Source organism: Hyperolius riggenbachi, chromosome 9 (genome assembly GCF_040937935.1).
Source record: "Hyperolius riggenbachi isolate aHypRig1 chromosome 9, aHypRig1.pri, whole genome shotgun sequence".
NCBI lineage: Eukaryota > Metazoa > Chordata > Amphibia > Anura > Hyperoliidae > Hyperolius > Hyperolius riggenbachi.
The window spans coordinates 222211178-222237732 of record NC_090654.1 but is presented as its reverse complement, the minus strand read 5'-3'; the positions used below and the strand labels follow the sequence as shown (position 1 = coordinate 222237732).

Genomic DNA, 26555 nt, shown 5'->3' with positions numbered 1-26555 from the left:
ACGAAGTAGTATTGGATCCTGGTTATTAACAACACAGTTACGGATTGTCCTGTAGTATGTCTCCAGTGCTCTTCTACTGCAATTTGTCTAACCCAGACCAATCCTAGCTGTAGCTAAGCGAAAACCCCCAATACTTCTTACCGTGATTGGAAAGCTGGCTGTAGGTAAGTGACAAGCCCCAATCCATCTCAATGTGGCTGAAAAGCTGGCAGTAGCTAGGTGGCAACCCCCAATTCTTTTAAACATGACTGAAAAGCTGGCTGTAGCTAAGCAGCAAACCTTAAATCCTTCTTAATGTGAGTGTAAATTTGGCTGTAGCTAAGCAGCAACTCATTCTTCTTCAAGGACCACTATCATGAAAATTGTAAAAATGTAAAGTACATGTAAACACATTCAGATAAGAAGTGCATTTCTTCTAAAGTAAAACGAACCATAAATTACTTTTCTCCTATGTTGCTGTCACTTATAATAGGTAGTAGAAATCTGACAGAACCAACAGGTTTTGGAGTAGCCCATCTTCTCATGGGGGGTTCTTAGGGTTTTCTTCATTTTCAAAAGCACTTAAAGTGGACCCAAATTAAAAATACAAGATTTCAGAAATAACATCTATTTTCTAAATTATAGTAATAAGTAGCAGCCTTTTTTCATCTGCATGATGACAAATATAAAATATTTTACATTTATTGGAGGAACCCCTCCCTTCCTTTCATATTGCCGGGACAAAATCCGGCAAACTGGTGGAGTAGGTGGTTTCCGGCAAAGGAGGAATTGCTAATGGCTGCCACCTGTTATGAAAAGAGAAGGGTGAAATGTATGCACTGAAATGCTTATAGGTTTGAAGGCTTATACATAACAGTATAGTCACGTGGCAACACTAGGCGCCTAGTGTTGCCACGCGACTATACTGTTCTATACTCCTCCCTGTTATTGCCTGAGGAAGCAGGAACATACCTGCGAAACGTGTCGCTTTGTATTCTGGAGTATGTGAATAAATTTGTATGTGTTTGAAAATCGTCAGTTTCATGTCTGCTTCGGGAGGTAAGTCCACCACTGCCTCCCTAGGAATTGTAACGTTTTTAGTCATTTTTATCCTGTTGGCACCCGTTTGCCTTTTCTGCAATAACTTAAAAGCTGGATGTAGCTAAGCAACAAACCCCAATCCCCCTAACCATGACTGAAAAGCTGACTATAGCTAGGCGGCAACCCCCACTTTTTACTATGAATGAAAAGCTGGCTGTAGCTAAGCGGTAAGCCCCAATCCTCCTTACCACAACTGAAAAGCTGGCTGTGGCTAAGCGGCATCCCCGTATTCTTACCATGACTGGAAATTTGTCATCCCCTTATTCTTACCATGACTGAAAAGCTGGCTGTAGATAAGCAGCAACCCCCTATCCTTTTTCCCATGGCTGAAAAGCTTGCTGTGGCCAAGTGGAATCCCTTTAATCCTTCTTACCATGACTGAAAAGCTGTCTGTAGCTAAGCGGCAACCCCCAATCCTTATTACCGTGACTGAAAAGCTGGCTGTAGCTAAGCGGCAACCCCCAATCTTTCTTATCATGACTGGAAAGCTGACAGCAGCTACGTGGCAACCCACAATCCTTACTGTGACTGAAACGCTGGCTGTAGCTAAGCAGAATTCCCCAATTCTTCATACTGTGACTGAAAACCTAGCTCTAGCTAAGTGGCAACCCCTTATTCTTCTTACCATGACTGAAAAGCTGGCTGTAGCTAAGCGGCAACCCCTAATACTTCATACCATGACTAAAATGCTGGCTATAGCTAAGTGGCAACCCCTAATCCTTCGCTTGCTGTAGCAAGCGGCAACCCCCAAATACTTTATACTGTGACTTAAAAGCTGCATGTAGCTAAGCGGCAACCCCCAATACTTTATACCGTAACTTTGAAGCTGGCTGTAGCTAAGCGGCAACCCCCAATCCTTCTTACCATGACTGGAAAGCTGACTGTAGCTAAGCAGCAACACCCAAACCTTCTTACAATGACTGATATGGCTAAGATGAACTGCTTCATTATTTTGTATTTATATTCAGTGATTTATATGCCCTTTAATGTTTCTATACATGTACCTACAGAGAAAAAAACCTGGGATTTTATTTTTAATTACCTGGCTGGCCCAGATGGCTCTTCTCGAGCTGAACTTAATATCTGTTTGATGATGCGCTCCTAGGGTGAAGGCAGACAATAATGTAAACATTCAAGTGACGTGTCAGAATCTCATATTTTACTATAAGAATCCATAATCACCTTGACATCTGGGAATGGTGATATTACAATTTCTGAGCCAGGCTTCAGAGCAGGGAGCTCCTGGCAGATGTTTGGCAAACATACCAGGGATCCATGAAGAATCTGGGCCTCCACCCGCGGTGCCTAGAATAAATAATATTTCATTCAACTGCAAAGAATGAAGATTTACAATAATTACGATACAATATACCTGGTTCCCATGAAGGTAAAAGCAAACTAATATGAAGGAGTTAAGGAACAATGGAATATTAACGTATATCAAAACCTGGGTGGATAGGCCAATGCCAACCACGGAAGCAATACATTAAATCTTAGATCAAGCCAAAGCTTATTTCAGTTCTGAAGAACACTATAAAGAACCAGGGCCATTTTCCAAGATTTTCACTGCGGTCCGTTTCCCCATATGGGAGAATTTTTATGACTTGCTTTCCTAAAAGAAAAAGGGTGCAATTCCAAGATTCAGGATCCAACACGCAACAGACAGAAACCAAAAATGGATAAATAGCATGTTTTGGTTGGACACTGCCAGATTGAGGCCAGATTCACCAGTGTTAAGAGAGTATTAATCAGATGCAGTGACAAGCATTTCTCATGTCTTACTACATACAGCTAAATATTCAGACCAACTATAATTATTATTGAGCATTTATATGGCACTGACATCTCCAGCAGTAATTCATGACACTACCTATGACACAATCACAATCTAATGTCCCATCCACAGTCATAGTCTAATATCACTAGGACAGCCCATGGTCAATAAAGAGGCCATCCAGTATATTTTGGTATGTTAAGGGACACACACACAGTGAACCTGGAGGAAGAGAGATCAGCTCAACCCCTCCCCACCTATAATCAGATAGATAATATCTTCAGAGCACTAAGCCTTATTAAAGAGAACCCGAGGCGTGTTTAAAGAATGCTATCTGCATACAGAGGCTGGATCTGCCTATACAGCCCAGCCTCTGTTGCTATCCCAAACCCCACTTAGGTCCCCCTGCACTCTGCAATCCCTCATAAATCACAGCCATGCTGTGAGGCTGTGTTTACATCTGTAGTGTCAGTCTCAGCTGCTCCCTCACCTCCTGCATAGCTCCGGCCCCTGCCCCCGTCCCTTCCCTCCAATCAGCAGGGAGGGAAGGGATGCAGGCGGGGACTGGAGTTCTGCAGGAGGCGGGGAGAGCAGCAGACTGACAGTATAGAGATAAACACAGCCAGCTCTGACAAGCTGTTTGTCAGCAGCGTGGCTGTGATTTATGAGGGATTGCAGAGTGCAGGGGGACCTTAGGGGGGTTTGGGATAGCAACAGAGGCTGGACTGTATAGGCAGATCCAGCCTCTGTATGCAGATAATATTCTTCAAACCCACCTCGGGTTCTCTTTAATATATACAAAAAATCCCCAAATAATCCAGATTGATCAGCACAATAATAACTTACAGCTCTGATCATAATTACATTACTAATAACCGATCACAGTATTGGTTTTATTAGCAGCTATCATATTGTTTAGAACTTGGAATACACAATAGCCCTTATTCTATTAACTTTTTCTCCAAAAAGTTTTCTCCTAGACCTAGAAGGTAATTTTTTCCAATTCTGTTTAAAAAAACTTTTCAATGCTCTGCAATAAAAAAGTACTGTCAAAATTGTTCTGAGTATTTTCTTTCTTGCTGGTGGCTTAAAACGGCATTTTATGGAGAAGAGAATAAATTAATTGAATAACATCCCATGTTTATTTTTACAATAAATTTTTTTTTTATTTTCCTAGAGAGTAAGGAGTGTGGTCTTACATTGAGAGAAGGTGAGGCAGAGACCCTCCCTGCTGCCACCAGGAAGTTCATGATCAGAAGCGTGGCCGATGGAAGGCCCAGGGAGAAGAACTTGGGTGAGCAGTGCTTGATTATTGTATTAACAATATCCTAGAAGAACAAATAACACAGCAACATCAACCAAACACAACATCAAAATGATAAGATATTAGCATAGTATGAGACAACTACTAGATGAACAGATTCCTTGTTTTAGGACCCCAAGGAAAATAGTGTTATCTTTAAAGGAAACCAGAGACAACAGTGTAGAGGAAGTGTACTCTTAACACATCTCTCCAGCGGCTGCTGGAGAGATATGCAAATAGTGCACTTTGCTTGCATCAGACTTGCCGCGACTGGAGAAGGTTATGGAACCGGGACCGGAGCTGCAGGCAGCGGCGTGGGAGCGATCTGTGCCCATGGGGCTGGAGGAGGCCCCAGGTATGTATGAAAAGGTAAGTATCTGTCGTCTCTGGTACACTTTAAAGTGGAAGTGAACTCAGAACTTCCTCTCTGCTGTAAAAGATAAGCAACAGCATAACTTTTAACCACTTAAGCCTATCTGGATGGATATATATATATATATATACGTCCAGTGTAGCTATGGAGAGTACACAACCAGTTTGTTACTAAATGAGGCATATGTGGTGTCATTTTAACCGTGAAGCGTTGTAGAATACATTTTGGTGTGTCTGACTCTTGGAGCTGCAGGCAGCGGCGTGGGAGCGATCTGTGCCCATGGGGCTGGAGGAAGCCCCAGGTATGTATGAAAAGGTAAGTATCTGTCGTCTCTGGTACACTTTAAAGTGGAAGTGAACTCAGAACTTCCTCTCTGCTGTAAAAGATAAGCAACAGCATAACTTTTAACCACTTAAGCCTATCTGGATGGATATATATATATATACGTCCAGTGTAGCTATGGAGAGTACACAACCAGTTTGTTACTAAATGAGGCATATGTGGTATCATTTTAACCGTGAAGCGTTGTAGAATACATTTTGGTGTGTCTGACTCTTGGACACAGGTCACATAAAAAATGGGTAGGGACAAATTCAATCCAACATAAAATAGTAATTTTCAAAATGTTCCCAAAACTTGGGAAAGTCTGAGCAAAATCCAAGAGACATATGTGGTAACATTTTAACCCTGATAAGTTGTAGAATGGAGTTTAGGAAGTTTTAGGGTTGAGGCCCATGTCTTGTGTATTCTTTTTAGTCACAAACTAAATCAAAAGCAATTAAATTTTCGCATATTCTGTACCAGAATAAAAGACCTGTAAAATGAAAACAAAGTGACAGAATACAAGAGAAAAAACATGTATTGTTACCTTAGGGACTTGGCTTGTTAAATATGTATGCCATGAGGGTATATTACTGTTATTTTTGCAAATAAGGTCTCATAATCATCAATGGTGTACAATGAGAAATCAAAAAACATTATTTCCAGTGACAATATTGTCACCATATATTGTGCTAGGAACCTAATCTAAATGTTGTAATAACCAGGATGGATGAGCAAATAACATTTGTGGGTTTAACTTATACTTAGCACTGTTTACCGTAAAGCTATAATGGATGTAAATGAAGAAATGGTGCGTGTTTTCTATTTTTTACCGTAATTTCCCTTTAAAATGCATGGAAAATAATAAATAATAATAAAATTTTCACACACTAAAAGCCCAATTTGTCCTGAAAAAAACAATATATAGATCATTTAGCGGTGATAAAGAATAATGAAGTTATTGTCGAATTAATGGGTGCAGCACTGATATGCGAAAAGTGCTCTTGTCCTGAAGCGGTAGAAAAACATTTCCTTGTTACAGCTGATACAATTCCTGCAATAAATCTGCAGTGTGTCTACTTCCTGTTTACATGGAAGCAGACATAGGGTTAACAGCCTGTGTTTACAAATTAGCGGCCCTGCCAAATTTCTGAGCTGACGCAAGAGAACTCAATTACAGTTGTGATTAGTCACAGATGAGGGGGATTAGACAAGCTCAACTCTCTAAATACATTCAGGGTGATTTCTTGGTTTCCTTCTGTCCTGTGCAAGAGTTCATGTCCAATTTAAAGGATATCTTGCATTAAGGAGTCATGGAAGCTGACCTTCCCATAAAAATATGTCACATCCCCTCGGGCACCACCCTAAATTGCACAGGGCCGCTTTGGCCATTATGCAACAAATGAAATTGTTTATGTATAAACGGTCATTTATTGTCCACAATATTTTGATTATAAGCCAGTGCTTGAGAGAGGGCTCGCAGGTGTGTGTGTGGGGGGAGGGGGGAGGGGGAATGCAGGAAACTGGTGCCATCGCTACTGGCTGAGAACAATTTTACAATCATATTACATTACTCAGACTGATATGTCTGCATAATATATTAAATACATTTGCTTTTTTTTTTTTCTTTAACACAACCTCTTCATGAAATAAACGCTTTATTTTACACAATTGATAAGATTGAACGCTGCTGCTATGTCCATGACCCACAATTGTTTCTTATTAAAGAGACTCTGAAGCGAAAAAAAAATGATATTATGATTTGTATGTGTAGTACAGCTAAGAAAAAAAACATTAAGATCAGATACATCAGTCTAATTGTTTCCAGTACAGGAAGAGTTGAGAAACTCCAGTTGTTATCTCTATGCAAACAAGCCATTAAGCTCTCCGACTAAGTTAAGGCCCGTACTCACGGGCTGCAAATGTTGCCTGTCGCCAGCACACGTGAGCGTGTGGGCGACAGGCCAGCGACAGCTTCTCGCCAGGTCCCTCCGCGTACACACGCGGAAGAGGGACCAGCGGCGAGGCGGAAGCTGTCGCCGACGTTCCTCCTCCCCCCGCCGGAAGCTCCATTTGATACAATGGAGGTTGCTGTCGCTAGTCCGCGTACTCACGCGGACTAGCGACAGTTGCGGGGGAGGTGCGGCGGCGACTGTCGCCATGCTATTGAAACTTTCAATCGCATGGCGACATGAGCGGAGGGCGACAGTTCGGGGTGCGCGCGCGTGCGACGGCCCATACTCACGGGCGACCTGTCGCCGCAACACGCGCGCGCCGTGTGTTGAGGCGACAAAAGTCCCTCGTGAGTATGGGCCATTAGTCATGGAGAGGGCTGTAATCTGACTTTTATTATCTCAACTGTAATTGAACTGTTTACTTTTCCTCTGCTAGAGGAGAGTTCATTACTTCACAGACTGCTCTGAAAGACTCATTTTAAATGCTGAGTGTTGTGTAATCTGCACATATTATAGAATAATGCAATGTTAGAAAAAACACTATATACCTGAAAATAAAAATATGAGAATATTTTCTTTGCTGCTAATCTTCTAGTAATTATTCATAGTACACAACCAATTCATTATATCATATATTTTTTTTCGCTTCAGTGTCTCTTTAACGTGAGAAAATAATCAGGTCATGCAAAGCGGGATCCATTATTCTCATTTGACACACAGGCCCACATGCAATTAACTTTTTCCCTTGCATTTTCACGTGGGGATAATTTTTCATATTGTATTTAAAATTATTTCTTCAGCTCTTTTAGATTGAAATAGTATCAAAAAGTAGTGAAAACGTACTATCAAAATTATTTTGAGCATTTTCTGGCTTATTGGTGGTTTTAAAAGGCATTTTATTGATGAGTTGTGAAAGTATCACCTAGGAGATAACTCAGGAGAATTAGATATGGGCTGCAATCTGCAAAAGTTTTTTGCACTCTACTCTACAGAGCTAAATAGTCAGTGAACCTAAGCTGTATGTCTGCACTCTCTGATAAAGGGGACCCCCGAGGCCCCGAAACAATTGTCATATCTCATGCTGACAAATGAATTGAGGAATAAACACTCCTGCAAACTACCTTTGGTGTGCTAGCTGAATTGGTTAGAGAGGATGCAAACTTTTTTTTTGAAATAAGCTGACTGAGCAGCAGGACTTTCTACTGGCAACTAGATGTGTCTGCAGATGAATTGCCCAGGCTCTGCAAAGGGGCATGATGTTCAGGCTTGGGCTTTCTAGTAGTGTACTACTGGAATTCGGAATTCAAATGAAATCTGATGACTTAACATGTGACCATGGGTAGGGGGGTTAACTTACCCAGAAGTCTTCGGGACGTCTGCATTCCATTATGTGTCATAGGCCGAGTTCCACCTCTCACTTCTGCACTTCTTCCTTCCGGCTTGAAAGAGGAAGTGCGGTAGTGAGTCATGCAACACGGCTTTCATTAAGCCTATGATGCGTAATGAAACACAGATGTCCCGAACACGTGAAGTCATTAGACTTCATTTGAATTCTGAATTCGAGTAGTCAACTACTCGAAAGCCCATCCCTGCTGCCATTCCCAAAACTAACAACTAACATACGCCATCCTTGTTGATCCTTGTTTGGAATCACCTGTCATGTCTGAAAAGTTAAAGTCATTTGTAACGACACTGCATTACGAAATAACTACTACAATGCTCATATACTGGATATATATATATTTTTTTAGAATAATTTAGCTTTCATGTCTGTATGGAGATTTAGAACGATAGTACACTTATTTGAATTGAATGCATTTTGCCACATATAGGAAAACGCACATGATGAAAGTCTATTGGCCGCACAGTAATAGCACAGGTCTGCAATTTCCAAGGAGAGTTTCATGTACAGTTAAAAAAAAATATACTAAATAAATCACGCAGCTTTTTCCCGCATACTGCATGTAAATCATACCCAATAGTTTCCTATGGAGATGTACTAAGTGTTTGTTTTCCTGACAAACCGATCTAGTGATTTATTTCTTCTGTTTTCTTGTGCAAAAACGCAGACGCATGCCTTTGCAAGCTTTTCCACATGGACAAGTGTGCGCTCAGCCTAACTTAGCTACTGGCACAGGACCCAACACTGTGCACAGAACCTTAGAATAATGACGTACCTGGTCAGTATGGTTTAATCCACAGTGCATAATATCATAAAAGTGCGTTAAGTAGTCCATGTTTGGAGACATATCCTGTCGCCTCTCCATAATTTTACAGATCAGCTTGTAGGCGTGGAGTTTCCCCTGCTTGTACTTTTCCGGCAGCATTGTGGCCTGAAACAGAAGAAATGGCACAGTGACACATTCTGCAACAAGCCCATACACAGTGACATATGCCACACCCCCTACACAGTGACACATTCTGCAACACCCCCTACACAGTGACACATTCTGCAACACACCCCTACACAGTGACACATTCTGCAACAACCCCCTACACAGTGACACATTCTGCAACAACCCCCTACACAGTGACACATTCTGCAACACCCCCCTACACAGTGACACATTCTGCAACAACCCCTACACAGTGACACATTCTGCAACAACCCCCTACACAGTGACACATTCTGCAACAACCCCTACACAGTGACACATTCTGCAACAACCCCCTACACAGTGACACATTCTGCAACAACCCCCTACACAGTGACACATTCTGCAACAACCCCCTACACAGTGACACATTCTGCAACAACCCCCTACACAGTGACACATTCTGCAACAACCCCCTACACAGCGACACATTCTGCAACAACCCCTACACAGTGACACATTCCGCAACAACCCCCTACACAGTGACACATTCTGCAACAACCCCCTACACAGTGACACATTCTGCAACACCCCCTACACAGTGACACATTCTGGAACACCCCCCTACACAGTGACACATTCTGCAACACCCCTACACAGCGACACATTCTGCAACAACCCCCTACACAGCGACACATTCTGCAACACTCCCCTACACAGCGACACATTCTGCAACACCACCCTACACAGCGACACATTCTGCAACACTCCCCTACACAGTGACACATTCTGCAACAACATCCTACACAGTGACACATTCTGCAACAACCCCCTACACAGCGACACATTCTGCAACAACCCCCTACACAGCGACACATTCTGCAACACCCCCCTACACAGCGACACATTCTGCAACAACCCCCCTACACAGTGACACATTCTGCAACGCCCCCTACACAGTGAAACATTCTGCAACACCCCTACACAGTGACACATTCTGCAACACCCCCTACACAGTGACACATTCTGCAACACACCCCTACACAGTGACACATTCTGCAACAACCCCCTACACAGTGACACATTCTGCAACAACCCCCTACACAGTGACACATTCTGCAACAACCCCCTACACAGTGACACATTCTGCAACACCCCCCTACACAGTGACACATTCTGCAACAACCCCCTACACAGTGACACATTCTGCAACAACCCCCTACACAGTGACACATTCTGCAACAACCCCCTACACAGTGACACATTCTGCAACAACCCCCTACACAGTGACACATTCTGCAACAACCCCTACACAGTGACACATTCCGCAACAACCCCCTACACAGTGACACATTCTGCAACAACCCCCTACACAGTGACACATTCTGCAACAACCCCCTACACAGTGACACATTCTGCAACACCCCCTACACAGTGACACATTCTGGAACACCCCCCTACACAGTGACACATTCTGCAACACCCCTACACAGCGACACATTCTGCAACAACCCCCTACACAGCGACACATTCTGCAACAACCCCCTACACAGCGACACATTCTGCAAAAACCCCCTACACAGTGACACATTCTGCAACAACCCCCTACACAGTGACGCATTCTGAAACACCCCCTACACAGTGACACATTCTGCAACACCCCCTACACAGTGACACATTCTGCAACAACCCCCTACACAGTGACACATTCTGCAACAACCCCCCTACACAGTGACACATTCTGCAACAACCCCCTACACAGTGACACATTCTGCAACACCCCCCTACACAGTGACACATTCTGCAACAACCCCCTACACAGTGACACATTCTGCAACAACCCCCTACACAGTGACACATTCTGCAACACTCCCCTACACAGTGACACATTCTGCAACACCCCCTACACAGTGACACATTCTGCAACACCCCCCCTACACAGTGACACATTCTGCAACACCCCCCCTACACAGTGACACATTCTGCAACACCCCCCTACCCAGCGACACATTCTGCAACAACCCCCTACACAGTGACACATTCTGCAACACCCCCCTACACAGTGACACATTCTGCAACAACCCCCTATACAGCGTCACATTCTGCAACACCCCCCTACACAGCGACACATTCTGCAACCCCCCCCTACACAGCGACACATTCTGCAACACCCCCCTACACAGCGACACATTCTGCAACACCCCTACACAGCGACACATTCTGCAACACCACCCTACACAGCGACACATTCTGCAACACCACCCTACACAGCGACACATTCTGCAACACTCCCCTACACAGTGACACATTCTGCAACAACATCCTACACAGTGACACATTCTGCAACAACCCCCTACACAGCGACACATTCTGCAACAACCCCCTACACAGCGACACATTCTGCAACACCCCCCTACACAGCGACACATTCTGCAACAACCCCCCTATACAGTGACACATTCTGCAACGCCCCCTACACAGTGAAACATTCTGCAACCCCCCTACACAGCGACACATTCTGCAACAACCCCCTATACAGCGTCACATTCTGCAACACTCCCCTACACAGCGACACATTCTGCAACAACCCCCCTACACAGTGACACATTCTGCAACAACCCCCTACACAGTGACACATTCTGCAACAACCCCCTACACAGTGACACATTCTGCAAAAACCCCCTACACAGTGACACATTCTGCAACACCCCCCTACACAGTGACACATTCTGCAACAACCCCTACACAGTGACACATTCTGCAACAACCCCCCTACACAGTGACACATTCTGCAACAACCCCCTACACAGTGACACATTCTGCAACAACCCCCTACACAGTGACACATTCTGCAACAACCCCCTACACAGTGACACATTCTTCAACAACCCCCTACACAGTGACACATTCTTCAACAACCCCCTACACAGTGACACATTCTGCAACACCCCCCTACACAGTGACACATTCTGCAACACCCCCCTACACAGTGACACATTCTGCAACAACCCCTACACAGTGACACATTCTGCAACACCCCCCTACACAGTGACACATTCTGCAACACCCCCCTACACAGCAACACATTCTGCAACGCCCCCTACACAGTGACACATTCTGCAACACCCCTACACAGCGTCACATTCTGCAACACTCCCCTACACAGCGACACATTCTGCAACAACCCCCTACACAGCGACACATTCTGCAACAACCCCCTACACAGTGACACATTCTGAAACACCCCCCTACACAGTGACACATTCTGCAACAACCCCCTACACGTGACACATTCTGCAACAACCCCCTACACGGTGACACATTCTGCAACAACCCCCTACACAGTGACACATTCTGCAACAAACCCCAACACAGTGACACATTCTGCAACAACCCCCAACACAGTGACACATTCTGCAACAACCCCCTACACAGTGACACATTCTGCAACAACCCCCTACACAGTGACACATTCTGCAAAACCCCCCTACACAGTGACACATTCTGTAACAAACCCCTATACAGCGTCACATTCTGCAACACCTCCCTACACAGCGACACATTCTGCAACAACCCCCTACACAGTGACGCATTCTGCAACAACCCCCTACACAGCGACACATTCTGCAACACCCCCCTACACAGCGACACATTCTGCAACGCCCCCTACACAGTGACACATTCTGCAACAACCCCCTACACAGCGACACATTCTGCAACACCCCCCTACACAGTGACACATTCTGCAACACCCCCTACACAGTGACACATTCTGCAACACCCCCTACACAGTGACACATCCTGCAACACCCCCTACACAGTGACACATTCTGCAACACCCCCTACACAGTGACACATTCTGCAACACCCCCTACACAGTGACACATTCTGCAACACCCCCTACACAGTGACACATTCTGCAACACTCCCCTACACAGCGACACATTCTGCAACAACCCCCTACACAGTGACACATTCTGCAACAACCCCCTACACAGTGACACATTCTGCAACAACCCCCTACACAGTGACACATTCTGCAAAAAACCCCAACACAGTGACGCATTCTGCAACAACCCCCTACACAGCGACACATTCTGCAACACCCCCCTACACAGTGACACATTCTGCAACACCCCCCTACACAGTGACACATTTTGCAACACCCCCTACACAGTGACACATTCTGCAACGCCCCCTACACAGTGACACATTCTGCAACAACCCCCTACACAGCGACACATTCTGCAACACCCCCCTACATAGTGACACATTCTGCAACACCCCCTACACAGTGACACATTCTGCAACACCCCCTACACAATCTGCAACAAACCCCAACACAGTAACACATTCTGCAACGCCCCCTACACAGTGACACATTCTGCAACAACCCCCTACACAGCAACACATTCTGCAACACCCCCCTACACAGTGACACATTCTGCAACACCCCCTACACAGTGACACATTCTGCAACACCCCCTACACAATGACACATTCTGCAACAAACCCCAACACAGTAACACATTCTGCAACAACCCCCTACACAGCAACACATTCTGCAACAACCCCCAACACAGTGACACATTCTGCAACAACCCCCTACACAGTGACACATTCTGCAACAACCCCCTACACAGTGACACATTCTGCAAAACCCCCCTACACAGTGACACATTCTGTAACAACCCCCTACACCGTGACACATTCTGCAACAACCCCCTACACAGTGACACATTCTGCAACACCCCCTACACAGTGACACATTCTGCAACACCCCCTACACAGCGACACATTCTGCAACACCCCCCTACACAGCGACACATTCTGCAACAATCCTCTACACAGCGAAACTACTGCGAATCTACGCATCAACAAACTAAACAACCAACTTGCTTGCATACCATGCACGCAAGCAAAACGACGGACTGCAAGACATGGCCACATTCAAAACAAGTGCACATCGCTCAAATGATGTACACACTTGGCCAGCTGCACAGTATCAGCCCAACAGTTGTTTCAGTTGATCCACAGGATGGATCGAGCAAACCACCTGTTATCATACTCGTCTAGTTGCTTGCCACGCCTAATTGTCATCCAAAAGACCAAAATCAGATAACAATCGGATGGAATTGTTGGAAGTGTGTACGAGCCATTATACAGCCATACCAATCAGACTTGCCGACAGCTGTTTCAGGCTTATGGCCTTCATCAGTACAAGGCATGGATCAATTTGGCTCAGTGGGTATAACAGTTATACTGAATTGAGTCCTTCCAAATTCGTACCAAGCTTCATTATTCTTAATAACAATCAATATATTTCTATACACAGTTCCAGCATGTGCTGGATGTTTCAAAGACGATCTAAAACAGACAAATTTAAACCAGATTGTTTGTACTATATAAATAATAAGATTTATAACTGATAAGCTGTCCGCCTCTGTCACCAATTATTTACACAAAACTTTACAGAAAAGTATACAACCTACCTTAAAAAGCCATGGTGTGAGGATCCGCAGGGGTGGGATCAGCACAGGAGGGGGAGGAGATGAAATGTTATCCATAGAGATTCCCAAATTATCTCTGATCTGAAAAAAAAATAGCACTTAAAGATGCACCATAGTGATATATATTAGAATATAGTACATTATTCAGGATACCCACTTTTACACTAATTATACCAGTGTCCGCATCAGAAACACATCCTACATCTATATATTGCAGTATATTGGTATGTTGCCCCGCCTTCCCAGTGATGGCACAGCCTAGGCTGTTTAGATATGCAGAATTCTCCTCCCAGAGCATCCTGGGACAATGTACCTGACAGCAGTGCAAATGTCACCACCTGTGAGAAATTTCAGAATGTATTGTTATTCCAAATATGGGTGTCACATGGCTCCACTCAAAATGGCCCCCCAGTTGAAGCCACGGAAAAGAATAATCTAGCTATAGTGCAGTTTGACAGGCACATCTGGCCCAAGTAACAAGTATTTCATCCATTACTTAGCTTCTAAGTGTGCCACCTAGTGACCAAATTGAAGCACTTTAAACATACCTTGGCCAAATTCTGCCACAGCTCACACAGGTAATCAAGCACCTGGGCATGTATTTCAGGATTGGTGATGTTATTGACATCTCCCAGAATGCCCAGCATCCTCCTCCACATGACAGCGGCCACATCCGGATGCCAGCCAGTGAGTGTGCCCCCTGCCATCACACTGCAGCTTTCCTGGGGAAATTCACAGGGCTCTGCTTAACAAACAAAATAAGGCTTTAATTACAGAAATGACTGCTTTGAAACAGACAAAACACTTTTCTCTAGTTTTATATGAACATTAGAGAGACGAGGGCTCTTCAGGTTTCATATCCTGCCTGCCTTTCTGATGGACATCAAAGGGGAAGAACTGCTGCCGCTGAGAAACAATGATCAATAACGAATGAAGAAAGGTTCTATAACTGCACCATTCAAGTAAGAATGTATTTCTTGATATTGTTATCCCATATGGGGAAACTCTCTTGCTTCTTGTGACATGATAGAGAGGGTAAATAATTCATAACTAAACCCAGACAGACCTTGCAACCCTTCCCCATTCTATCAAACAGACAAAGGGCTCAATTCACCAAGACCTGTTTGGTAAAAATTTCATGGGAGGTTAATTACATCATGTGCCTAAAAACATTTTTTTGGATTCACTAAAGCTGGTCACTAACGGTCCAATTTCTAGCGAAAAATCGTTTGAGCGATCAGAAATTCTGATCGGATTGGTTGTAAATAATCTCCATTGGTGGACACAATCGATTATGAACGAGTGAAAAAAATGTCGCCTGAATGAATTTTCGTCGAACGAAAATTTGGATTTTCTTGGTGGTCGATATATAGATAGGAAGCAATGATTGGTTAGTTGATGGTGTAGTGAACGATTTTTCGTCCGATCAGAATTTCTGATCGCTCGAACGATTTTTTGCTAGAAATTGGACCGTTAGTGGCCAGCTTAAGATTTTCACACATGCGATATTAGTTAGGTAAAGTATTAAACAACTTCATGACAATAGCAAACGATTTTAACCTCATGCGGTATTTCATTTGGTATTTGATGTATTCTTGCAGTGCAAAATAGAACCCAGATCTGATACAGAAAGCATCCTTTACTACACTGACAAGTAAATAGCAAGTCCAAGCTGCACAACCTTAACATAAAAATCTGTATCAGCTCAAAACCAATGGCATCTGATTAACCATTTTTAATTACTAAAATAATATTGTGGCATTATTGTGTTTTACAGCAAATGTTCATATTATTTAAAAAAAAAATGTTTTCATTACTGCTCTCACTTTCCGGAAATGTTTGATTAACTCTCCTCATTTTTTCTGCCCTTTATTTCCCTTTCTTTCTCTGTGTTAACACACTTCTGTAATGCTATCCTTTGTGAATTGACATTTATGAGGTATTTACCCAGCAAGTTTGGTAATTTACCTCACTAGACGGTAATTTTAAATTCCCATGCAGTAACAACCTTTGTTCACTGACATTTGACTAAATGTTTGGTGAAATCAGTTGTTTTCTACTTTACCACATGTGGAAATACTATGTGAATTGAGCCCATGGATTGAAACAAAAGTACTGCAGTTGGTTAGATTTACACTTTTTGCCGTTTTACTTGATCCAAACTCTTTCCTCTAATTTGAACGCACCCTTACTCACGCTCCTATCCCAGTCCTACCTAGTCCACTCCCTTACCAATACAGTTACAACAAGCTGTTGTGTCATTTGCACTCTAAAGGCTGCCATACACTGGTCCCGTCAAACAGGGCCCTCTACTGTTTGAACTTCGCCTTCTCACAGGACGGGACAGGAAGTGAAGACAGAGAAGACGCCAGAAGAAGTGAGAGACTGCAGGAACCCGGGGACTTGCACCGGCGGACAGTTGACGGCGACCAAGCTAAATTTTCCGCATGGACAGATCGATCGATTTCCGTTGGAAATCAATTGATCGGTCAACATCTGCGTTAATTTCACAGCAGATTCAATCACAGTGATCGAATCTGCTGTATTTTGGCGGGAAATCATTTTAGTGTATGGGTACTTTAAGGATATGCAACTGACCAAAAGGTCATGGAGGTCACATTGTACTTTAGAGTCAAAAGAAACGCACAGATGTTTAAGCTGTGTATAATAAAATATACATAGTGCATAATTTTCTTTTATGTTTATTCGATGTAAGAAAAATTGAGAAAATAAAAAGTTTATGAGAAAATTGCAAAATGCACTAAAAATACAAAAACAAAAAAATCATAGTATACGGGGTTGTGTAGAGGATTGTTTGACATCAGTTCAGCTGTCATATTGATTGCAATTCCTTTGAAGTTCAATTACAGTTTGAAGTTATTGGCTCATTTTTTCACTAATGTCAGCAAGTTTTGATTTTTTTCCAATTGCTAGATCTCAGAGATTAGGAAGCGACCTAACCTCAAAACTCTGTGAAACTATGCCTTAATGATGCTTAATTTTACTGACGTCAATGATGTTAACTACTGATAGGGACAGTTTCTTACAGAGTGCCTTTAATCGCTCAATGAAAAAAAAAAAAAAATCGGGTAATGTGCGGCTATCATAAGAAAGAATTTACTGCAAAACAGCAGGAAGGGGTTCACATTTTGAATCTACAAGTGGAACTTGAACAATTAGAATATCATGCAAAAGTTAATTGACAGTATGTCAACAATTCTCAACCATTTAAAGGCTCAGGAACACTTTGCAGGTGTTTAGAATGAAGTAGCTGATTAGAGTCTGATACTTTGGGCCATATGCAATTCAAGTTTTCTCCTAAGTTTTCTCCTAGGAGATAATGTTTCAGCTTCTTTTTAAAATAACTTTTAAGCACTATGCAACTGAAAAAGTACTAAAAAGTAGGTGAAAAATTACTGTCACAATTATGCTCAGTATTTTCTTGCTTGACGATGGCTTAAAAGGCATGTTATTGATAATGTATAAAAATATCTCCTAGGCGAAAACTTAAATTGTATATGGGCCTTTGAGCTTAGCCCATTGAACCATCTCACAATATTCTAACTTTCTGAATTTTTGATTTTGGGGTTCTCATAAGCTGTAAGCCCTAATCATCAAAATTATAACAAATAAAAGCTTGAAATACTGTATCTCAATTTGCATGTAACGAGTATCTTTCATAATTTGGTTTTACCTTTTAAAGAGAACCTGTACTAAAAAAAAAAAAAAAGCCCTCTGGGGATACCTCAGGAGGGAGAAGCCTGAGGGTCCCAATGAGGCTTCCCCGTCCCCTGTAGCTGCGGGGAATCCAGCGCTGGGTCCCCCAACCTAACACCACACCCCCCTCCCTCGACAAGAAATGATATATTTACCTCTCTGCGATCCTGCGCAGGTGCACTAGCAGCTCTTTGTTCAGGTAAGGCGGAAATAGCCAAACCCGATTGTATCCGCTCTACTGCGCAGGCGCAAAGAGCGGATCCGATCAGGTTCAGCTATTCCTGCCTTAACCTGAATGAAGGATCGCTAGTGCGCCTGCGTTTGATCGCGGTAGGTAAATCATTACCTGGCCGCAGTTCGGGGGCTGCAGTACTGGATTCCCAGGACACTGGAGGACGGGGAAGTCTCATTAGGATCCAGAGGCTTTGCCCTCCCAAGGTGAGTATCCCCCAGAGGGTTCTTTTTTAAATTACAAATTTTCTTTAAGTTGAATTACTGACAAAAATGAATTTTTCGAGTTTCACCTGTACTCTGTGGCACTGCTGTCAGTTATGTAACCGATCTTCCATTTTGAAGAAGACTGGAAAAAAAGCAAGAGTTTATTTTCCCCATTTACCTATGTCATCTGGGGTTTGTAGGACTGAGTGCTGCAACTTTTCATGCAACTCTGCCTGGTCACCTGGTAAGGCAGCAGGAGACGGCGTTTGGGAACGTGAGCCGTGTGCAGAAGCAGCAGGAGACGCGTTTTCAGAGCCTACGTATAAAAGAAATAAAATGAAACAAAATAAATCACATGACTGTCACCATATGTCACTTATGTGATTGCAAGTGCTGATGCAGTACACACTACTATGGGTAATATTATACAAGACAGAAGACATAGCAGTTGTGTGCATATAGTATTCAAAGTATTTTCACTCAGTTCAGTCCTATATTACATCGATTTGGTAAGACTGTACAAAATTGTATTATTAAAGGGATACCTAAGCCTATCATAAAAAAAAATCAGTTTTTTTCGCCTGGGGCTTCTACCAGCCCCCTGCAGCCCTCCCGTGGCCTCGCAGTCACTCACAGATCCTACATTCCTCCGCCACCAGCTTCTTTCAATTCGCCAACAGGAGTGGCCACGCGTAGTCTTCTTCGCGTTCCCATCCGCAATAGCATCCTGCGCCTGCACAGGACGCTATTGCAGACAGAAATGCAAAGGAAACACGTGGCCAGGCCTGCGCAGTAAAGCTGGCGGCTAAAAATGAAACTAGCTGGCAGCGGGGGACAGGAAGATCCATGAGTGACTGTAAGGGCACAGACAGCTGTAGGGGACTGGTAGAAGCCCCTGGTGAGTAAAACTGTTTTTTATGACAGGCTTAAGTATCTCTTTAATGAGCACCTTAAAGTACCCCTGAACTGTCTTAAAACTTTGAACTAAAGCCTAATGGTGGGCTAGATTATCTTTTGCTGACTGTGCTGCCGCTGCTCGTTGTGTCAGTCAGTGCTCCTAAAGACGGGACGCTCCGTACTGCGCATACTCCATACATACGCTCTGAAGCACTCCCCCCTTCCTTCCCACAGTGGCAGAGAGCAGTCTCCGACTCATCGGTCAGATACTGCTAACGGGGGAGCCAGCGCAGGAACGATGGGACCAGGAAAGGAACAGGAAGGCTCTATAAGACCCAGAGCCTTCCCTCTCAAAGCATTTATTTATTATTTAGCTTCAGACTCACTTTAAAGTGGACCTGAACTCAGAACCGCTTCTCTGGTCTAAAAGATACGCAACAATATAAGAACCTTTAACCACTTAACAACCTCTGCCACACTTATCTACGCCCCTTTAAAATTCACCTGAGTCACAGGGGCGTAGATAAGCAACTCCTGTTTATTTTCCTGCTGTGCGCGATCGGGCACCCGCTGGTCCGTGGTTCGCTGATGTGAACGTGTTCACAAAGCCAATCAAAGTGCTTGCAAGTTTGAATGAGCACTGCCAAAGCCAATGACAGTGCTCATTCATTCAGAATGTGTGTAAACATTGAATCAGTCACTATGCTGTTACAGTTACTGAAATCACTCGTGAGACGATCTCAGATAACTAATACAGCATTAGTGAGTGATCAGCATCAGTGAGGTTTTTTTTTTAAATAAATTATTACCCCCATTAAGCCCATTAACCCTTGCCTCCCTTAAATGTGAAAATTGCTGTGATTTTTAGGTGAAAAACCCTGTGGTTGAGAAGTGGTTAAAGAAAACCTGTACTGAGAAAAACGGCCCCTGGGGGGTACTCACCTCGGGAGGGGGAAGCCTCCGGATCCTATCAAGGCTTCCCCATCCTCCTGTGTCCCCCGGGGGTCCAGCTGTGCCCCTCTGAACATCGGCAATGTAAATATTTACCTTCCCGGCTCCGGCGCAGTAGCAGCGCTGCACTCCGGCGCCTGCGCAGTAGAACGGACTCGACTGAGACCGGGTATTTCCGTCTACTTCGGAGCCAAAAGCCAAAACAGCGCCCCCGCTGGAGCCTGGAAAGGTAAATATTGAACAGGTTGATGGATTTGTCGGGCCGGCTTTGAAGGGCTGCAGTGAGACCCCCGTTGGACGCAGGAGGACGGGGGAAGCCTCGATAGGATCCAGAGGCTTCCCCCTCCCGAGGTGAGTACCCCCCAGGGGCCGTTTTTCTAGTTACAGTGTCTCTTTAAATTAAATAATTTCTTTGTTACAGCCAATACAAATCCAGCAATAAATCTGCCCTGTTTCTATTTCCTGCTATCATGGAAGCAGGCATATTGTTAACATTCTGTGCTTTCAAATGAGCTTAAATGCCTTGGCAGTCAGGTGACAGGGGAGAGATCAAATTACAACTTGTTATAAGATACAAGTGAAGGGGAATTAGACAGGCTAAACACTCTAAATACATACAGGGTGCATTTCTCTATATTTTCCTTCTGTCCTGTCCAAGAGTTCAGGTCCACTTTAAAGTGAACCCTAGCCGAAGCTCGGGATCAAAATCGGATACATACCTTAAAGGACAACTGTAATGAGAAGAATATGGAGGCTGCCATATTTATTTCCTTTTAAACAATACTAGTTGCCTGGCAGCCCTGCTGGTCTATTTGGCTGCCGTAGTGACTGAATCACACCAGAAACAAGCATGCAGCTAATCATGTCAGATCTGACAATAATGTCAGAAACGCTTAATCTGCTGCATGCTTGTTCACGGTCTAACCGTATTAGAGGCAGAGGATCAGCAAGGTGGCCAGGCAACTGTTATTGTTTAAAAGGAAATAAATATGGCAGCTTCCATATCTCTCTCATTACAGTTGCCCTTTAAGAAAGGGAAGCCTCGGGACCAGAGAACATATTATTTGGGCGCTGGGCAGTTCAGTGCAGGGCGATCCGAATGACGACTCACTCTGCTGCCGCTAAACTCCCCGGCGGCATTAAATACTATTTCCCCCTCCGAGTTGTCGTAACTTGGCGGGAGATGTAATTTGGGGTCTGGCAGCCACCGGAGCCCCGAATTACCCTTATGTGGGGCGCTCAGCATAGCATTGGTGCTATGACGACGCCCAGCTTCGGCGCCATGCACTGAAATAACCTATTAAGGCTTCCCTCACTAATCTAAAGCCCCCCACTGCTGAGCTTTGACTCGAGTACTCTTTAAGTGAGAAATCTTATTGAATTTCTCATTTGTACTGATATAAGACAATCAAGAGTGGTTGATTTTTCTAATCAATTTTGATTTAAAAAAAATCAAAAAACAACTGGATGGTGTAGAATAGATAGTCAATTTCTTGATTCATAGACCCGAGCAATTATTTCAGGGTTTTCAGCCATTCCTTTTCACAATTGGAGAAAAATTGAACACGTGTGCGGAATACATTTGTCAGATTTTTCAAATGTTACAATCAATCAGAAAAAAAGGATTGTAGTTTTCTAATATCATAAGATGAACAAAACTGGTTATATTATATATATATATATATATATATATATATATATATATATATATATATATATATATATATATATATATATAATGTCATCAGCGCTTGCTTAGTGTAAATTCTTTCCTCTCGCAGGATTTACTTTCTGAAATGTATCCCAGGTGGCAACATCTATAATGCTGGCAGGTTAATCTCTGCAGAGTATTTGTTTACTGACAGTAGACATAAAATACCTGAGCTCCCAGAATGCTCTGGGAGGAGAATTCCACACTGACCAACTAAATAGCTGACAGCGGTAAAGATGCCCCACCTGTGATAAATGTCCGAATGTAAATCAGGGTGAGAAAAGATTTTACAATGTGCAAACACTGACTAACTAATTTAGAAATTAATTTTGTAAAAAAATAAATAAAAAATAAGCAATTTTATTAATTAGGTTATTTTAATAACAGTTCCTCTTTAAAGTGACCCAGAACAGACCTAAAAAATGTCATCCTGAACTTTCCTGGCGCTTCCTCCAGCCCCCGTAGCCTGTGAGGTCACTCAGCAACCCCTGGGCTCTCTCAGTTCTCCCGTTGGTGGCTCAGTTAGCTGCGCAATGTGCAGAATGCTCGCGGTGAGGGGGCACAGACGGGCCGCACAAGCACAGTTCTGCACGACTCCCAGCTGGGTTGTGCAGCTAACGGAGCCACCAACCGGAAAACGGAGGGAGCCCAGAGGATGCCGAGGCACTTCACAGACTATGGGGGAAGCCCCAGGTAAGTTCAGTATGGCATTTTTTAGATCGGTTCAGGAACACTTTAAGTTGTAAATTATACAAGTGACAAAACATTTTTGGATCTGCAAGCAGTTATAAAATGTATAAATGGCAGGGATAATGTCAGGCATCATTTAAAGGAACCCTGAGTGGACACTGTGGGTATGCATATAAGCATACCCACATTTATTTGGTGAAGAAAAGACGCTCACCGGCCCCTTATGCAAGCGCTCCTGCATCCAGGCTGGCCGCTTTAAATTACTTTGTAACACTCTGACATAAAGTCTCACTGTGACCCTAGAATAGGAAGCTTGCGGGTCCTCTCTGCGCATGCGCAGGCTTCCTGGCTTCTTCCTCCCCTTCGTGTGTGCACCGCAATATGACACTCGGCAGAGGGAGGGGGAAGGAAGAAGCCAGGAAGCCTGCACATGCACAGAGAGAACCCGGAGGCTTCCTATTCCGGTCGCCAATCCAATGTAATAGATAGCGGCCAGCACGAGACAAGGAGCGCTTATACAAGTGGCCAGTGAGTGTCTCCTCTTTACCAAACAGACGTGGGTATGCTGCTTGGAAGCAATTGCAGAGTACCTTCTGGAAGCAGCCCCTCGGCGCACAAGACCTGCTGATTGAGGCTGCTGCTTTCGGAGTCAATATGGAGTGTAGTGAGGCTAACCACTTCTGGCTCTTCTGAGCCTAGCTGCACCGAACCAGCATCTGCCTCTGCAGTAGAGGGGACCGCAGACTCGCCCCCAAACGGAAAACCTGCCACAAAGGAGAAGAAAGAATAAACTTATTCACTATTGTAAGGAGACCTACCCTGTTTATAGGGAACCTGAAGCGAGTAAATTATTTAAAATAAACACATGACGTAGCTGCAAATGAATATTGCATACCAGCCTCACCGTCAGTTCTTCTCAGAAGCTCACCATTTTCGTCTTACAGTGATCCCTTTCAGCTTTGACAATATTTTGTCAGAAATGAAATATACCAGTTGCTGTCAGTTATATATCAGCAGCTGTCAGTTACAACTGAATGTGCAAGGTAATGTCCATGTTTCCCTATTGCTCAAGTGGGCGATATTACAGTTTAACAGTGTGCTGACCAGTAAGCTGTTATGGGGTAATGGCCATTTTTAAAATGGAGGACAGAGAATTCCATTGATCACAGTGGACAAATGGGACGCAGGAGAGGAGAAAGAGATTGCGGAGTACACTACACACGACGTAAATATGACCTGTTTATGGTTATTTTGACTTTTTATTTTCAGTTCAGGTTCTCTTTACACTCTAAATACTTTGTGGCTAACTAACAAGAGTAGGTTCAAAGTAGAAGCGGTTCCTAAAGAAATCGGGCAAAGGTCATCAATAACTGAAACAGGGATTACATTTGGTCAATAGGGATGATCAATGAGACGCAAATATTTCAGTGTTCATGTAGTATTTTGTCCATTTTGATGCAAATATATGCAGCTTGAAAATGGACCAATTAATTTAAACCTAAATGGGACTTGATTGGTTGATTGCTATTGATATATTTGCATAAAAATGTACATAATCCTGCATAAACTCAGAAATATTTGCATCTCATTAATTATCCCTTCACTTTTGCTCTTATAGGCCTAGTGCACACCAGAGCGGATCCGCACCCGCAAGCGGATCGCAAACCGCAGCGGAAACGCTCTGGTGTGCACTAGGCCTAAAAGACAACTGAAGTGAGAGGGATATGGAAGCTGCCATATTTATTACCTTTTAAGCAATACCAGTTGCCTGGTTGTCCTGTGGATCCTCTACCTCTAATACTTTTAGCCTTAGACTTAGATTTTTCAAACCTGACAAGATTAGCTGCATGCTTGTTTCTGGTGTGATTCAGGCGCTACTGCAGCCAAATAGAGCAGCAGGACAGACAGGCAACTGGTTTTGTTTAAAAGGAAATTAATATGGCAGCCTCCATATACCTCTCACTTCAGTTGACCTTTAAACCTGCCTTTGCAAATCATACCCTGAGTGACTTATAACAACAGTCATATCAGAAGTTTTACCATGGGTAATAAAAGATGCATAAAATACCACATACAATTATTGATGTCTATCATTGCTATACAGCAGATTAGATCACTCTGTTCGGATCTACTAGTAGAAATCAATGCTGCAATTGATGCCCGATCGATCTCCGTCCAAAGTGGACTAAATCCGTTGATCATCACTGACGCAAGAAATTGCTTTAACAGTGGTAAGCTGAAAGTAGCCGCGTTCAATGCTGCCCTCTGATCCTATATACTAAATGAAGTATATAATCATACACGGACCGAAGCACTGCAGCCACTTGACTGAACAGTTAGAAAGCAGCACCTGCTCATTCAACAGATCTGCTGATCCTAATTATGCAAGGACCCAGAAGCACCTGTGGGAGGCGGCTTAGTGTGGGCAGAAGCTTAATGTACCCTCTGACCCGGGTTTCCCCTCCAAATATCCTATACAATAATATATTTTTGTTGCTGCGTCCACCTCTGTCCCTGTGTCTGTGTTTTTCTGCTACTGCGCATGTGCACAGCATGGACAGCCGCTGGGACAGGAGGATGGGGCCAGGGAGCTGGGCGGATGGGTGCGCATGCGCACTGACTGGCATTGGTGGTGTTGGTGTTAGACCTAGAGCCTGTTTTTAAATGAGCTTGGGTCAACTAGTACTTTTAATACTGTTTTATTAGTGGTGCTGTGACACCAGCATCCCCCTCCAGCGCCCCCTGTGGTCCCCGCTCTGCACAGTCGTAATCTTCGACTGAGCAGAACTGTTTATTATGGTCGGGGAGGAAGTGGCAGTTCTTCCTCTTCTCTGTCCATCCTTAATTCTGCCCCCTCCACTCGCCGCTTCAGTTTCCAATATGAGTCACTGCACATAGCACGGCAGGGGAGCTGTGCTGTGTGCGAGCTTTGACCTCAATTACCACAAGCCTGCACACAGCGCAGCCCCCTGCGCGCTGTGTGCAGTGACTCATCAGAAACTAAAGCTGCAAAGGAGGGAGCAGAATTAGGGATGGGCAGAGAGGAGGAAGAACTGCCACTTCCTCCCTGCCTATAATCGACATGCTGCTCAGTAGAGGATTATGACTGAGCAAAGTGGAGGCCACAGGTGGCGCTGGGAGGGGGAGGATGGTGCTACAAAACCAGTATTAAAAGTATACTGAGGGGGGAAACCTGGTCAGGGGTACTTTAAGGTGCCCATACATTAGACAATTTATGGGCAGATTGACCAAGAGACAGATCTCTCTTTGATCGGAGAGAGATCTGTTACATGCCTATACAACGCAGGCCGATTCCCGATCAATTTTGGCATAAAATCTCTTTGGAATGGGCGTTGTGATGCCACGTCTGCCGATCCCCCCCCCAGTGTAAAATGTGCCCCATGCGTGAACAATTTAACTGTCGGTGTTCGTCACTGGCTCCATGCTCCATCCACATACACGCACCCAACATAGTTGCAGGCGTAACGTGGGCGTGTTTTATGCCACACAAGCAACCATG

The 26555-nt window shown here is 44.0% G+C and overlaps 1 protein-coding gene across 8 annotated transcripts in view; it reads right to left on the bottom strand.

Annotated features, from left to right (window-relative positions):
- Nucleotides 1–26555, bottom strand: part of RALGAPA1 (Ral GTPase activating protein catalytic subunit alpha 1) — a 335676-nt gene that overhangs the window by 160421 nt on the left and 148700 nt on the right. For 5 of the 8 annotated variants that reach the window (XM_068254030.1, XM_068254033.1, XM_068254035.1 and 2 more), the window contains 8 exons: nt 23626–23799; nt 18965–19102; nt 15180–15376; nt 14614–14712; nt 8984–9139; nt 4054–4182; nt 2263–2385; nt 2123–2181 (listed from right to left, as the gene is read on the bottom strand). In XM_068254030.1, coding sequence (XP_068110131.1) covers nt 2123–2181; nt 2263–2385; nt 4054–4182; nt 8984–9139; nt 14614–14712; nt 15180–15376; nt 18965–19102; nt 23626–23799 — 1075 coding nt within the window. The remainder of the gene's footprint in view (nt 1–2122; nt 2182–2262; nt 2386–4053; nt 4183–8983; nt 9140–14613; nt 14713–15179; nt 15377–18964; nt 19103–23625; nt 23800–26555) is intronic. The other 3 variants (XM_068254031.1, XM_068254034.1, XM_068254036.1) reach the window with 1 other exon arrangement.